A 12,837-nucleotide genomic window follows, 5' to 3' on the forward strand; every position below is an offset into this window, starting at 1 on the left:
GCTGTGCGGCGCCTGCGTCGGGCGGGCGGGACCAGCTGGTAACGGCCGAGTGGCCGGAGAGCGGGCCTGGGCGGAGGCGACGGGCGCCGGGGCGAGTGAGGCCGGGAGGGTGCTGGCGCCCGGGCCTGGTGCTGGGGGTGGGCCCGGGGCGAGCCGGAACCCAGGAGCGGGCGGGCTGGCGGAGCAGGACTTGCGGCGCTGGGAGCCGACCCTGAGCTCGACCCGCGTGGGGAGAGCCGAGCTCAGGAGGCGTCAGAGCCGGAGGCGGAGGAGTGAAGTCAGGGCTGAGTGGGCGGAAGAGAGCCTGGGCAAAGGTGAGGCCCAGAAGTGGGAATTGAGAGAGGGAGCTGGCACCCGAGGGAGCGCGTTGGAGTGGACACACTTGGGACGGGACACATTTTCAAAATGTCAGGCTGTTGCATTTTGTCCAGTTCCTCTTAACTCGGTCTTTCTTTTGGCGGCACTCCTAAGCCCTCCCACTGACCCACCTCATCGCATTACCTGATACCCTCAGGTCCAGGTGGTGCCTGAATTCCTCTTTGTCCAACCCCGGGATTCCTGCTCTTTGTGGCTGCTGCTTTTAACTAGAAATGCTGTCACACAGGTGAAGGTGTCTGTCCACTTAGTCAACTACGCAGATTGTCTGTAATGACTCCTGTCTCATTTGTTTCAAAAAGCCTTGAGTCTGGGTACAATGTTTGTCTTCTTAAGGGCAAAGAGGTTGGGAGGAAGGGAAGAGAACCTCTAAGGCTTGGTGCAACTCCAAAAATGAAATGACACTCGATTCTTTTATTTTCTTAACAGGCATGGCCACTTATCACCCAGTAGGACACATGCAACTGCCCCGGGCTGATGCCATTCGTTCCCGACTCATTGATACTTTCTCTCTCCTTCAGCATCTGCACGGCTTGAGCCAAGCTGTGCCACGGCACACTATTCGAGAGATACTTGGTCAGCAGCCTGTTTCTTCACTAGGATGAATTTAAGACTCCCATCCACACCCTCCAAAGAGTAGGAAGCAGAGAGGCAATTTTAAGGGTAGAAATTTCAGGGGAGATTGGTTTGGTTGCTAGTTTGGAAGTTACACCAAACTTGATAAATCAAAGGCTTTATAAATAAAACTCTGGATCCAGGAGATGGAACCCATGCCGTTCACTTTTAGGCCTAGGGTAACTATTAGCCCTGGCTGACTTGGAAGTTTCTACCAAAGACACTTAAAACTTTGAGGGTTGAACCTGCAGCCTTTATTCTGAGCATGGACAGTGTTGGTCATAAGCAATAGGTGAGCTCGTACTCCAAAATAGTATTAGTTGTTGTGTGAAGGAGCAGCAAGGTAAGCCCCTGCACTAGGGGGCCCATTATGTAACCAGTGTTCCTGCCCCCAATCCTACCTGCTCCTGATACTCGCAAAGACTTCTTTTTATATTTATCCACTGTCCCTTTTTTTAAATGTTTGGTGTAGATCCTTCCTGTCAGAAGAAACTTATGTTGGGAGATCAACACCAGCTTGTGCGCTTCTCCATAAAGCCTCGTCATGTAGAACGGATTACACATGCCCAGAGACTGATGAGCACCCTTCGAGTGCGCTGCAGCCAGAGTCCACCGCTTTCCTTGTGGGCTGGATGGGTCCTTGAGTGTATCCTTTCATGCCACTCATTTTTATCCCATGACTTTACGGTCTCTCTTGCCTCATCATCTGCCTATTGACTTATTTTTCCCTTCCCAAACTCCATTTTCTTCTCATTCTCACTGCTTCTGTTCTTGCCCTAATTATGTCACCTGCCTAAACCAAAAAGAACTCCACTCTATGTTTTCTTAAGAGAAAACAGGTCCTCTCTTCAGAAACTTTATCATCTTCCTCATCTTTCTGAATACAATTGTACTGATGGTTGAAATAGGTGAGAACTCATGCTGAATGAAAGGGTGGGAGTCATTTTTCCTTTTAAGTTGATCATTTTACACATTTGAATGTTATTTGAATTGTGATAGGAACAATTATATTAAGTCTCTTGGAGTAGGATTTGTGCAACTGCTAAGACCTAGAAACATTTGAAGGGCTCTCAAGTGTAGTAGATAGAAGGTAGTGTAGACACTTAGAGGTGGGGTGTAGTAGTCTCACAAGGAATTGGAGACGGGAAGACCAGTTGCATTTCTTGTGTTAGTCTAATAATTTGAATGAATCTTTTCTAATAGAGATATCAGTACCTATCAGCAAGTGATCCAACATTTACATTTTTACAAATATGTTTAGAAAGATTAAGTACAAATAAGAAAACTCACAATGTATGTAAAGTTACAACTAAGATATTAGATGAGCCAAAAAATGACTTGAAGAGTAGATGACACTAAAACCAATCATAAATTTTATGAAATGTATTAAAAGCAAAAGAATGTTTGGAGAATCAGTGACCTCATTTGATTATCATCTCAAACTGCTCAGAAAGGACAGTAGAAGTACTCACTTCCTTGTTTCATCCTCACTATTTTGGGGAAGTTTCCCACTTTAAAAATAGCTTTTGGACTTCCCTGGTGGTGCAGTGGTTAAAAATCCACCTGCCAGTGCAGGAGACATGGGTTCAAACCCTGGTCCGGGAAGATCCCACATGCCACGGAGCAACTAAACCTGTGTACCGCAACGACTGAGCCTGCGCTCTAGAGCCCTAAGAGAAGCCCGTGCACCACAACAAAGAGTAGCCCCCACTCACCGCAACTAGAGAAAGCCCGCGCAGCAACAAAGACCCAACACAGCCAAAAAATAAATAATAAAAATAAAAAGTAAATTTAAAAAAATAGTCTTTTAATGGAATCAGGTCAAAGGCATTTAAATACACAACAGTATTTGGTGTCATTGACCAACTGCGGTATACTATATGCTTTGAACTGTTTTATTTCCTCCGCACAGTGATGAGGGTTTTAAATTAAGTCACCCACATTTCCTATTTCTTGTTGTTAATGATAATTGGCAAGTATTTGCCCTGTGGGATTAGAGATACAGATTTCAGCCTTGGAATAAAGTAAATAGCAGTAAATATATGGGATTCCCTGAATCTAACAGACAAATCAAAATAGAATAGCACTAACCATTCTTTTTGGTGAAACAGCTGAATATGAAACATGATCACTGTGCCAGAGGATAGGTGGATTGCCTGAATGGGAATCACCTGGCAAGCTCATGAAAATTGTATCTTATTAAGTACATTCTCATGGTAGAAAGGCAGGAGGGATTTTGCAAAGGGAAATAATTTGTGACTAACAGATTTCTTTGAATAGACTAATTCGTGTGGTAAACATTAAGACTTTGTTTAGACTTTTAAAAAGCAATTTTCCAGATCATAAAGAATGCTGTTACAGATAAGGAACAAACAGTGCTCTAGATCAAAGCTCCCCAATCTTTTTCATCTTACAATTTTGTTTCCCAGAAAAACATATATAACCTTGAAAACCTCCATAGTAATTTTAATCATTTTATTTTATCACATTTTTTCTGTGATATGGAGAAGCAAGTTGAAGTAAAAATGATAATTTAGACTAACATGTTGCTAAATATTATATTTTAGTGTTTATTATTATATAATTTTAATAATAAAATGTAAGCAAATTTTTACTTTTGCCATTTTATAAGTGATCATGCTTTTTTTAAAGAAAATATATAATTTGTCTACAAATGAATTTTTAAGTGACATTATATATTAAGTTCGGTTTGGGGATCAAATACATTTAATTTATGGGTTTTTTGTCTGTGTCAAGTGGCTTGCAGGATCTTAGTTGCCTGACCAGGGATTGAACCTGGGCCCATGGCAGTGAAAGCACCGAGTCCGAACCACTGGACCCTGGACCCGAACCAATTCCCTATGTATTATATTTCTAAATTTTCTGTTTCTTTTAAAAAGTTTAGATATAATGTATATTAGTTTTAGGTTTACAACATTGTGTATTGTATGTTAAATACATGTTATATGTTAAAGTGTAGGTGCAAATTTAATTATGTGTTTGGGCATAAAAAAGTAGAAAAAAATCTTCTTCCACAATGATATTGGTAATTCTGCTTTGCACTTTAAACATCAATGGGCTTATTTTTATAATTTTCATATTTTGTTTCTAAATGGTGAGAAGGTGAGAAAAGAAAAAAGATTTGGCTCATTTGCAAGCCCTTCTCTGAAAATAACACATTGTGAGTGTGAATAGTTCTTATTTCCAACAAAAAACTGAGTACAACATTATTATAATTTAAACACTGATTTTTGAGGTTCTAGAGATATCTTGATGTGCCATATAAAATTTTCTATCAGATGAATGCAATTTATAGAATCTGATGAAGATTGTCTTGAGATAAACTTGCAGAATTATTCTTTTGCTCTTCATTAAGTTGTATTTCAACATCAGTGTTCCTTACTTCGTTAATGTAATTAGCCAAAACATTGCTAAAAGCAATAACAATTTAAAACTGTAAGTGTCAAAATCTACACAGCCATTTGTGTTGTTCAGGGTGATTGAGTATTCTCTTGTCTCTATTAACTGCCAGGCATATCAGTCATAGTGCATTTGGAGGCTCTCAGATTGTTCTGTTTCAAAGAGAAAATTTTATTTAGCTTTTAAACCTATTTTGATCTCAGTGCTTTTTTTTACAGCATGATATACATCTATTAAATGTATACAAGAGGTGAAGAGGGTTGAAAGATGAAAGCAAATGAGTTAAGGAATTGAGGTCAGCAAATAATTAGGTTCTAGAGAGAAAGTATAGGATTCAATTTGCTTTGCAGCATAAAATCAATTTTAGGCAGAGTAGAAAGGAGAAGCTTTAAAAGTAACAAAGAACCAAGTAATTTCTTATTATAACCTAATATGCCCCATGAATCTGGCTTCTTGTTCCTAGATATGTTATAAAACACTTTCCATATCATGGCCCTACATTTGCGTTCTTTTCTCAAGGCCTGTTGCTTCTTCATGAAGTTTGGTACCAGGGTAACAGAACAGACAGGGTTGGTGGTCATTAAGAGAGCAATCCCTTGGTGGCTCTCTGACCCCAGAGTGGGAAGGCAGTAACTTGCAGCTGTTAACACGTACCAGTACCAGCAGGAGATGAGTTGTAGCTATTTTTCATGTTCGATTCTGTCCTCCCCTGAATTTCACAGGCTGAAGCAACAACGGCATTAAGAAGAGAAACTCAAAAGAAAAATGGCATAGCAGTGGGCACAACTGTGGTTTTTAACAGTTGCTGATCATTCTCTATCATTCAGCTTCCTGCTTCTTTACTCTTTACTCATCCTTTGCTCTATTCTCACAGAATTGCTCGAATCCTCAAATACCCAACTGTGGCCACTGAAGCTGACTCTGGAGGTGGCAGCTTGGTTCATCTTGCTTGTTTTCATCTTGGAGATCCTTCTTATGTGGCTATCCAGCTTTTTCCTCTTCTGGAAGAATGCCTGGAATGTCTTTGACTTTGTTGTCACCATATTGGTAAGGATAGATATCCTGAGAAATGTGCCTATGTGAATCAAAGACAAGAAAAGTTAAGATACTTAGAGCACAGGAAGAAACAAATAGAAATGTACCTAACCTCCTTATTTTGATTTTTTTCTTCTCTAAAAGTCAGGCATGGTAGGAGTGGTTGGTATTAGGAGCAAGGAAGAATCTGATCACAACATTAACCCCAGCAATAACACCTACCAGTTACTAACCACTTCCTAAATGTCAGAAACTGTCCTTTTTTTCATGCATTTCTTAAAATTTGAGCTCCACAACAACCCAATGAGTTAAGCACTGTATTTATCCCCTTTTAATGTCTGAGCAAGTTGAAATGCAGGGTTTAAGTAATTTCTTATAGAAAGGCTGAATAGGAAACAGTCCCCAGAGAATGCTTTTCAAAGGATAATGACCAAGGAACTATGACAATGATAAAGATAAAGATAAAGAAGGGGCAACTGTGCGTGGGTGCTTTGGGGTATATTTTACTCATGATCTGTGTGTTTCCTACAGTCCCTGATTCCTGAGGTTGTGGTGCTGGTAGGGGTAACAAGCCATTCCGTATGGCTCCAGTTGCTGAGGATCTGCCGGGTGCTAAGGTCTCTTAAACTCTTTGCACGATTCCGTCAAGTTCGAGTCATTATTTTGGCCCTGGTCAGGGCCCTCAAGGTGATTTGACTGCTGCAGCTGTATCAAGTGGGCAAGGTGGATAAACATGGGGGTTTAACATGAAACAGTCTGGGTGGATGAAAGAAGGCAATGAAAGACCCTGTGAAATGTTGTTGATGAGAAAGGGCTAGGGACAGGCTGCTGTGTTCTAGAGATGACTGGGCTCAGGCTAGAAGTGAGGGTTTGGTGGGGGATTTCCAGGGTGGGTCTGACTAGGCTGTAGGTGGAGATCAGCCTAGTCTGGCCCAACTCTGACTCAAGGTCATGGCCTCTAGAGCATGACCTTCCTCTTGATGTTGCTGCTCATCTTCTTCTACATTTTTGCCGTGGCTGGTGTCTACTTCTTCGAGAATTACACCCGTTCAACTCGCCAGGACCTGGAGTATCACATGTTCTTCTCGTAGGCAGGACTGGGGGAAGCCTGGGTTGGGGGAGAGAGTTTGGGCATGAGACTGGGAAGCTAGTCCAAAGTACAGTAATACAAAAAGTATAATATATTGTAAGAAACGGGAATAGAACACAGTAAGGAGAGGTAAAGAGAAAGCAGAGGAATAGTGAGAGGTATTAGCTCCAATTTTGAGGATAGGTCAGGTACTCCTGGTTTGCTTTGGGTTTTGCAAATTCAAACTTACCCTCACCTTTAAATAGCAGTATACTCCATGGGTTAAGCCCTGGTTTCTGTCTCAGTTACCTCTTTTGAAAAATGGGATTAAAAGTAGTACTACTTCATAAGAGTGTAGGGATAAATGAGGTAATTCATTTAAGCATTTAGCACAGCATTTCACACATTGTAAGTGATCAGTAAATGTTACTGTGACCTCAAACATGGTCACTGGTTTTACCCCAGTCTCTTAAATGTAGAGATTACACATGCACATACTTAAATTCTTTCAAAAGTAAAATCCTGATAAGCTTTTTGTCTAGAGGACACTGATTACTAGTAGAAAGTCAATTTGGATTTCGAGGAGACAGTGTTATTTGTGAATTGGAATCCAATCTTGTCAGCACCTCTCAGGTCTCTATCTTAGACTAACAGGTAGTTTTGTAAGAGTATTGACTTGGGGAAGTCCTAGAATTCATTCTGTTCAGGCTCTGATGTTTTCAGTAATATGTATATTGAGGGATAAGAAGGAAAATTTAGATATCTTCCTGAGACCTTTTGTGATATATTCATTATCATTCATTATTTGGAGTCACATGTTTGTGTCACATATCCATCCATTTACTTGACTGTCAGTTCATGCCAGCAAACTAAGTAGGCACGATGTTTGCTAAATTTGTATGTGACTTTCCGTTAGGCGAAGTCCATAGAACAGTGGAGAATGAACTTAGAAAAAAATGATGTGTAATTGGTGATTCAATTTTTAAACATTCAGTTAATACCTATGTATTAAACACCTACTGTGCCCCAGGCAGTGATGGAATGGTGAGAGCTATTCATAGATTATTCATGATAAAGGAAAACCTAATAAAACAATCTCAAACCGAAGAAAGATTAGGTAAAAAATTGAGTATGGTAGAAAAGGGGCTAAAGTCAGAGCAAACTACAAAGAAATGCTCTTATGTTGCTTTGAGAGTAAGAATGATAGTGTTTCTTAGAGAATTAGCTCTCTCTGTCTATACACACACCTCCTTTTTCTTTAGGGACCTGCTGAATTCCGTAGTGACAGTGTTCATTCTCTTTACTATGGATCATTGGTATGCACTGCTTCAGGATACCTGGAAGGTGCCTGAAGTCAGCCGTACCTTCAGCAGCATCTATGTCATCCTCTGGTTGTTACTTGGTTCCATTATCTTTCGAAACATCATAGTAGCCATGATGGGTAAGCATAGAAGAGGTGAAACTTGGTGAGAGGGGTGTTTGGGAAGAAATTAGAGCGAAAGCTAGGATTGGTGAATTACGGAGAGAGAGAACCTGATGTAACAGGAAGGTGCGGGGCCTGGAATGGATATTTCACTTGGTTTCTCCCCACCCAAGCCCTCTCCCCATGTCTAGTCACCACCATCTCCCAACTCCTAATGGCCCTTTGGGGCAGTTACTAACTTCCAGAATATCAGAAATGAGCTGAACGAGGAGATGACACACCTGGAGGTTCAGCACAAAGCCGACATATTCAAGCGTCAGATTATCCAGAGGTCTGCTTCCCCATTTTCAAACCCAGCTTTAGTTCATGAGGGTGCCCTGATCTCATTCTCTGTTTCCGCTCCTTGGCCGCAGTGCCATTTTCCCCTTTGTGACAGATTTGCCTCAGAGTTAGAATTCCCCAGCTCTAAAATACTGCCTGATTCTTTATCCACTGTCAGGGCTTCCCCACTCTTTTTCACTCCTTTACTACAACTTATTCTCCTCACTTGATGATCAGAATTCTTTTTTCCTTACTACACTCCTGCTTCAGTGTAACTCTCTTCACTCTTTTGTGTTTTTTGCTTTGCAGGAGACAAAACCTAATCCCCGAGGCACAGAGGTCAAGCGTTAGCAAAATGGATGCCAGGTTAGGAGTGTATATGTGAAGTGGGATGGACACACATGAAGGAGGAAAGGGTAGGAAACCAAAGGTGAAGATTGGCTTTGAGAGAGAATTCATTCATTCAATAACTATTTATTGTAGTGGGTTGAATGGTGGCCTCAAAAAAGATATGTCCATGTTCTAATTCCCAGAACCTGTGAACATGACCTTATTTAGAAAAAGGGTCTTTGCAGATGCAGTTAAATTTAGGATCTTGAGATGTGATCATTCTGGATTATCCAGGTGGGCCATAAATCCAGTGACAAGGGTCTCTGGATTTAAGAGACAGGAGAGAAGACATAGACATAGAGAATAGGAGACGATGTCAAGACAGAGATAGAGATTGGAGTGATGCAACCACAAGCCAAAGGAAGCCAGTGGATGCAAGGCAACTGCCAGAAGCAACAAGAAGCAAGGAACCTTCTCCCTTTGAGATTCCAAAGGGAGTATGGCCCTGTTGACACATTGATTTCAGACTTCCGGCTTCCAAAATTGTGAGAGAATAAATTTCTGTTGTTTTAAGCTACCAAGTTTGTGGTAATTTCCTACAGCAGCCACAGGAAACTAATAAAAGTACCTTCTGTGAAACATGTTATTCAAGACACTGAGTGTTCAGCAGTGGACAAGAGAGCAGAAGGAGAAATAAGAAATCCATCAACAAATAATTATTGAATGCTTATTAGTTGCTCAGAGTATATCAGTGAACAAAATAAATAATAATGCCTGTTCTCATGGAGCTTATATACTAGTAGGAGGAAAGGGACAGCAAACAATAATCATATTAATAAGAAAATTAGCACATTAAAATATAAGCCTTGAATATAAAAAGAATGTATATATGTGTGTATAACTGAGTCACTTTGCTATAAGCAGAAATTAACACAACATTGTAACTCAACTATACTTCAATAAAAAACAAATTTAAAAATAGGATAAGCATTATAAAAAAGTAAAAAGTAGAATAGGTTAAGGGGGATTGGAGTATAAGAGGGGGGTTGCATATGGGTTGTACTTTTTTTTTTTTTAGGGGCTTCAAATGCTTGGCTTTTATTTATTTATTTATTTATTTTTGGCTGTGTTGGGTCTTCATTTCTGTGCGAGGGCTTTATCTAGTTGTGGCAGGCGGGGGCCACTCACTATCGTGGCCTCTCTTGTTGCGGAGCACAGGCTCCAAACGCGCAGGCTCAGTAGTTGTGGCTCATGGGCCTAGTTGCTCTGCAGCATGTGGGATCTTCCCAGACCAGGGTTCAAACCCGTGTCCCCTGCATTAGCAGGCAGATTCTTAACCACTGTGCCACCAGGGACAGTGGGTCCCTGGGTTGTAATTTTAAACAAGGTAGTCAGGGTGGCCTCTGACAGTGGGTCCCTGGATTGTAATTTTAAACAAGATAGTCAGGGTGGCCTCTGAAAAGGTAACATTTGAGCAAAGACTTGGAGGAAGTCAGGGGATTACTATGTGGATATCTATGGGAAGAGTATTATAGGCAGAGGGAACAGCTAGTACAAAGGTCCTAAAACAGAAGCATGCCTGGTGTGTTTGAGAAATAGCAAGGAAGCTACTGTGACTGAAGCAGAGTAAGTAGGGGGGGAGAATTATAGGAGATGAGGTCAGAGAGGTAATGGGGACCTGATCCTGTAGGGCTGTGGGGACCACTGTGAGGACTTAGGCTTTGATTTCGGGTGAAATGGGGAACATAGCGGAGCAGTGACATGCAGTGACTTACATTTAAGAAAAATTAGTCTGCTTGCTGTGTTGATGATAAACTGAGGGAAGAATAAAATAAGAAGCAGAGAGATGAGTTAGGAGGCTATGCTGCTATACAGGCAAGAGGCGTTGATGGCTCAGACCAGAGTGGTACCAGTGGTACCACTCTGAGAGAAAAGATATTTTGAAGGTAGAGTCAACAGGCTTTCTTTTTTTTTTTTAATTATTTATTTATTTTATTTTATTTTTTATTTTTGGCTGTGTTGGGTCTCCGTTGCTGTGCGCGGGTTTTCTCTAGTTGGGGTGATCCGGAGCTACTCTTCGTTGCGGTGTGCGGGCTTCTCATTGTCATGGCTTCTCTTGTTGCAGAGCACGGGCTCTAGGCGCACAGGCTTCAGTAGTTGTGGCACGTGGGCTCAGTAGTTGTGGCTTGCAGGCTCTAGAGCTCAGGCTCCGTAGTTGTGGCGCATGGGCTTAGTTGCTCCACGGCATGTGGGATCTTCCCGGGCCAGGTCTCGAACCCGTGTCCCTTGCATTGGCAGGCGGATTCTTAACCACTGTGCCACCAGGGAAGCCCTCAACAGGCTTTCTTGATGGATTGGATGTGGGGTATGAGAGAAGAATTAAGGATGAAAGTTCTGACCCAAGCAACTGGAAGGGTTGATTAGCTGAGATGGGGAGGGCTGTGGGTGGAAGAGGTTTGGTGGGCAAAGAGTTCAGTTTTGATTGAATTTGAGATGTCCTTAGACATTCAAGTGGTGCTAAGTGAGTAAAAGTTGTATATACAAGTCTGGATTAAGGAGTGAGGTCTGGACAAGAGGCTTAAATTTGCATCTGGTAGGCATTTGAACTCAGCAGATGAGATCACCAAAGGAGCAACGGTAGATGGAGAAGATATAAAGAGCTGAGCCCAAGTTCCCTCTAATATTAAGAGATGGAATCGAGGGGGCAGAGGCTATAGTTGTGGTGTAATAGGCATAGGGCCAAGGGGTGGGGGGCTAAAACTTTGCAGAATAAGGTGGAGTGTGGAACGTGGAAGCCCGAGTAAGATTGAGCACAGACGTTATGTGGTGAGGGGCACTAATAGGGGTACATGACACGGGATAATTTAGGTTGGATGTGCTTAAACTTAGATTTTGGGAGCAGTTTGGCCTTCATTGCCTTAACTCCTAGCTTTAGGCCAGGGCCAGAATCAGAATAACGAAAGAACCAGCCATATTGTGTAAAAGTATTTGAAGCAATAAAATTTTGCCTTTCACTTACAGAGATGCCAATCAACAAGGGGAATCTTTGGAAGAGTCCAAATACAGTGCCACTAAAGAGAGTTCAAGAGCATCTAAGTCAAAAACAAAGAAGTCCTTGTCAAAAGTGAAGAAGTCTGCATCTTCCTCTTCCTCCTCATCTTCATCTTCCTACTGTTCCTCTTCTTCTGGCTCCAGATATTATGACCGTATTGGTAAGCCGAGGGTTTCTCCCAGTTGAATTCAGACTCCTCTTCTCCATGAGACATCCCATTCTTAATAGGAGCTCTCCCACTATGCACATTTCCCGATTTTCTCCACCAGTCCGATTTTCTGGCCTTGGTTACTTTCTTCACGCTTCTTCATTTCCCCTGTGCTTCTGCCGCACTTTGGAAAAGTATGGCTGTGGCTCTCTTTGTTTATTGTAGAAGTGGTGTCTTGGTGATACATACTTTTCTCTCTCTCCTTCCTATATCCTCTTTCATCCCTGCTTTCTCCTCGCCTGCCCCCATAGAGTTTATCAGCTTTTATCCAACTTCCAAGAATCTAGATATGTTCTTGAGAAGCATTTCTCCCTCCAGGTCAGTTGGACTGGGAGACTCATGTGCACCAGAATCTGCCTGGGCTAATGGATATGGATCAGGATGAACGTGTTGTTTGGCCTAGGGATTCACTCTTCCGATATTTTGAGTTGCTAGAAAAGCTGCAGTATAACCTAGAGGAGCGTAAGCGGTTGCAAGAGTTTGCAGGTATGGATTTAGGGCAGCCATGGAGACCAGGAGTTAAGTCCATTGGAGTAGCATATATAACTGGGGAGAAGAAGGGTGTTTGCTATTTTGGCACCTCAGCCTCTGAATTTCCACCTCACACCTAAAAAAGGCAAATTCACGGTTTAGTATGTCACATTCTGGGCATATGTCCAGATTTCTTCTAACCTAGTGAGGACCTGGCAACCCTGCTTCTCTGGTAGGGGACACCTAAATCCTGTTAGGTCTGAGAGCTTATTTCAAAAGAGAAGAGTATCCAGTTCCAGCTGCTGGAAATTAGGATAAGGTGGGCTCTCACTCTATTTGGGCAGCCTGCCCCCCCTTTTTCTGTTTTTTGGTTTTTTTTTTTGCGGTACATGGGCCTCTCACTGTTGTGGCCTATCCCGCTGCGGAGCACAGGCTCGGGACGCACAGGCTCAGCGGCCATGGCTCATGGGCCCAGCTGCTCCGCGGCATGTGGGATCCTCCTGGACCGGGGCACGAAC

The 12,837-nt window shown here is 42.2% G+C and overlaps 1 protein-coding gene across 5 annotated transcripts in view; it reads left to right on the forward strand.

Annotated features, from left to right (window-relative positions):
- Positions 1-43: 43 nt before the first annotated feature.
- Positions 44-12,837, forward strand: part of STRC (stereocilin) — a 38,332-nt gene continuing 25,538 nt past the window's right edge. For 4 of the 5 annotated variants that reach the window (XM_060294362.2, XM_060294364.2, XM_070044924.1 and 1 more), the window contains exons 1-2: positions 6,544-8,624; positions 11,610-11,800. In XM_060294362.2, the coding sequence (XP_060150345.1) occupies positions 11,789-11,800 (12 nt within the window). In that variant the 5' untranslated portion in view covers positions 6,544-8,624; positions 11,610-11,788. Of the gene's footprint in view, positions 315-6,543; positions 8,625-11,609; positions 11,801-12,837 lie in introns of those variants that run through there. The other variant, XM_060294359.1, reaches the window with a different exon arrangement.

The sequence above is a fragment of the Globicephala melas genome, chromosome 2 (assembly GCF_963455315.2).
Source record: "Globicephala melas chromosome 2, mGloMel1.2, whole genome shotgun sequence".
NCBI classification, from domain to species: domain Eukaryota; kingdom Metazoa; phylum Chordata; class Mammalia; order Artiodactyla; family Delphinidae; genus Globicephala; species Globicephala melas.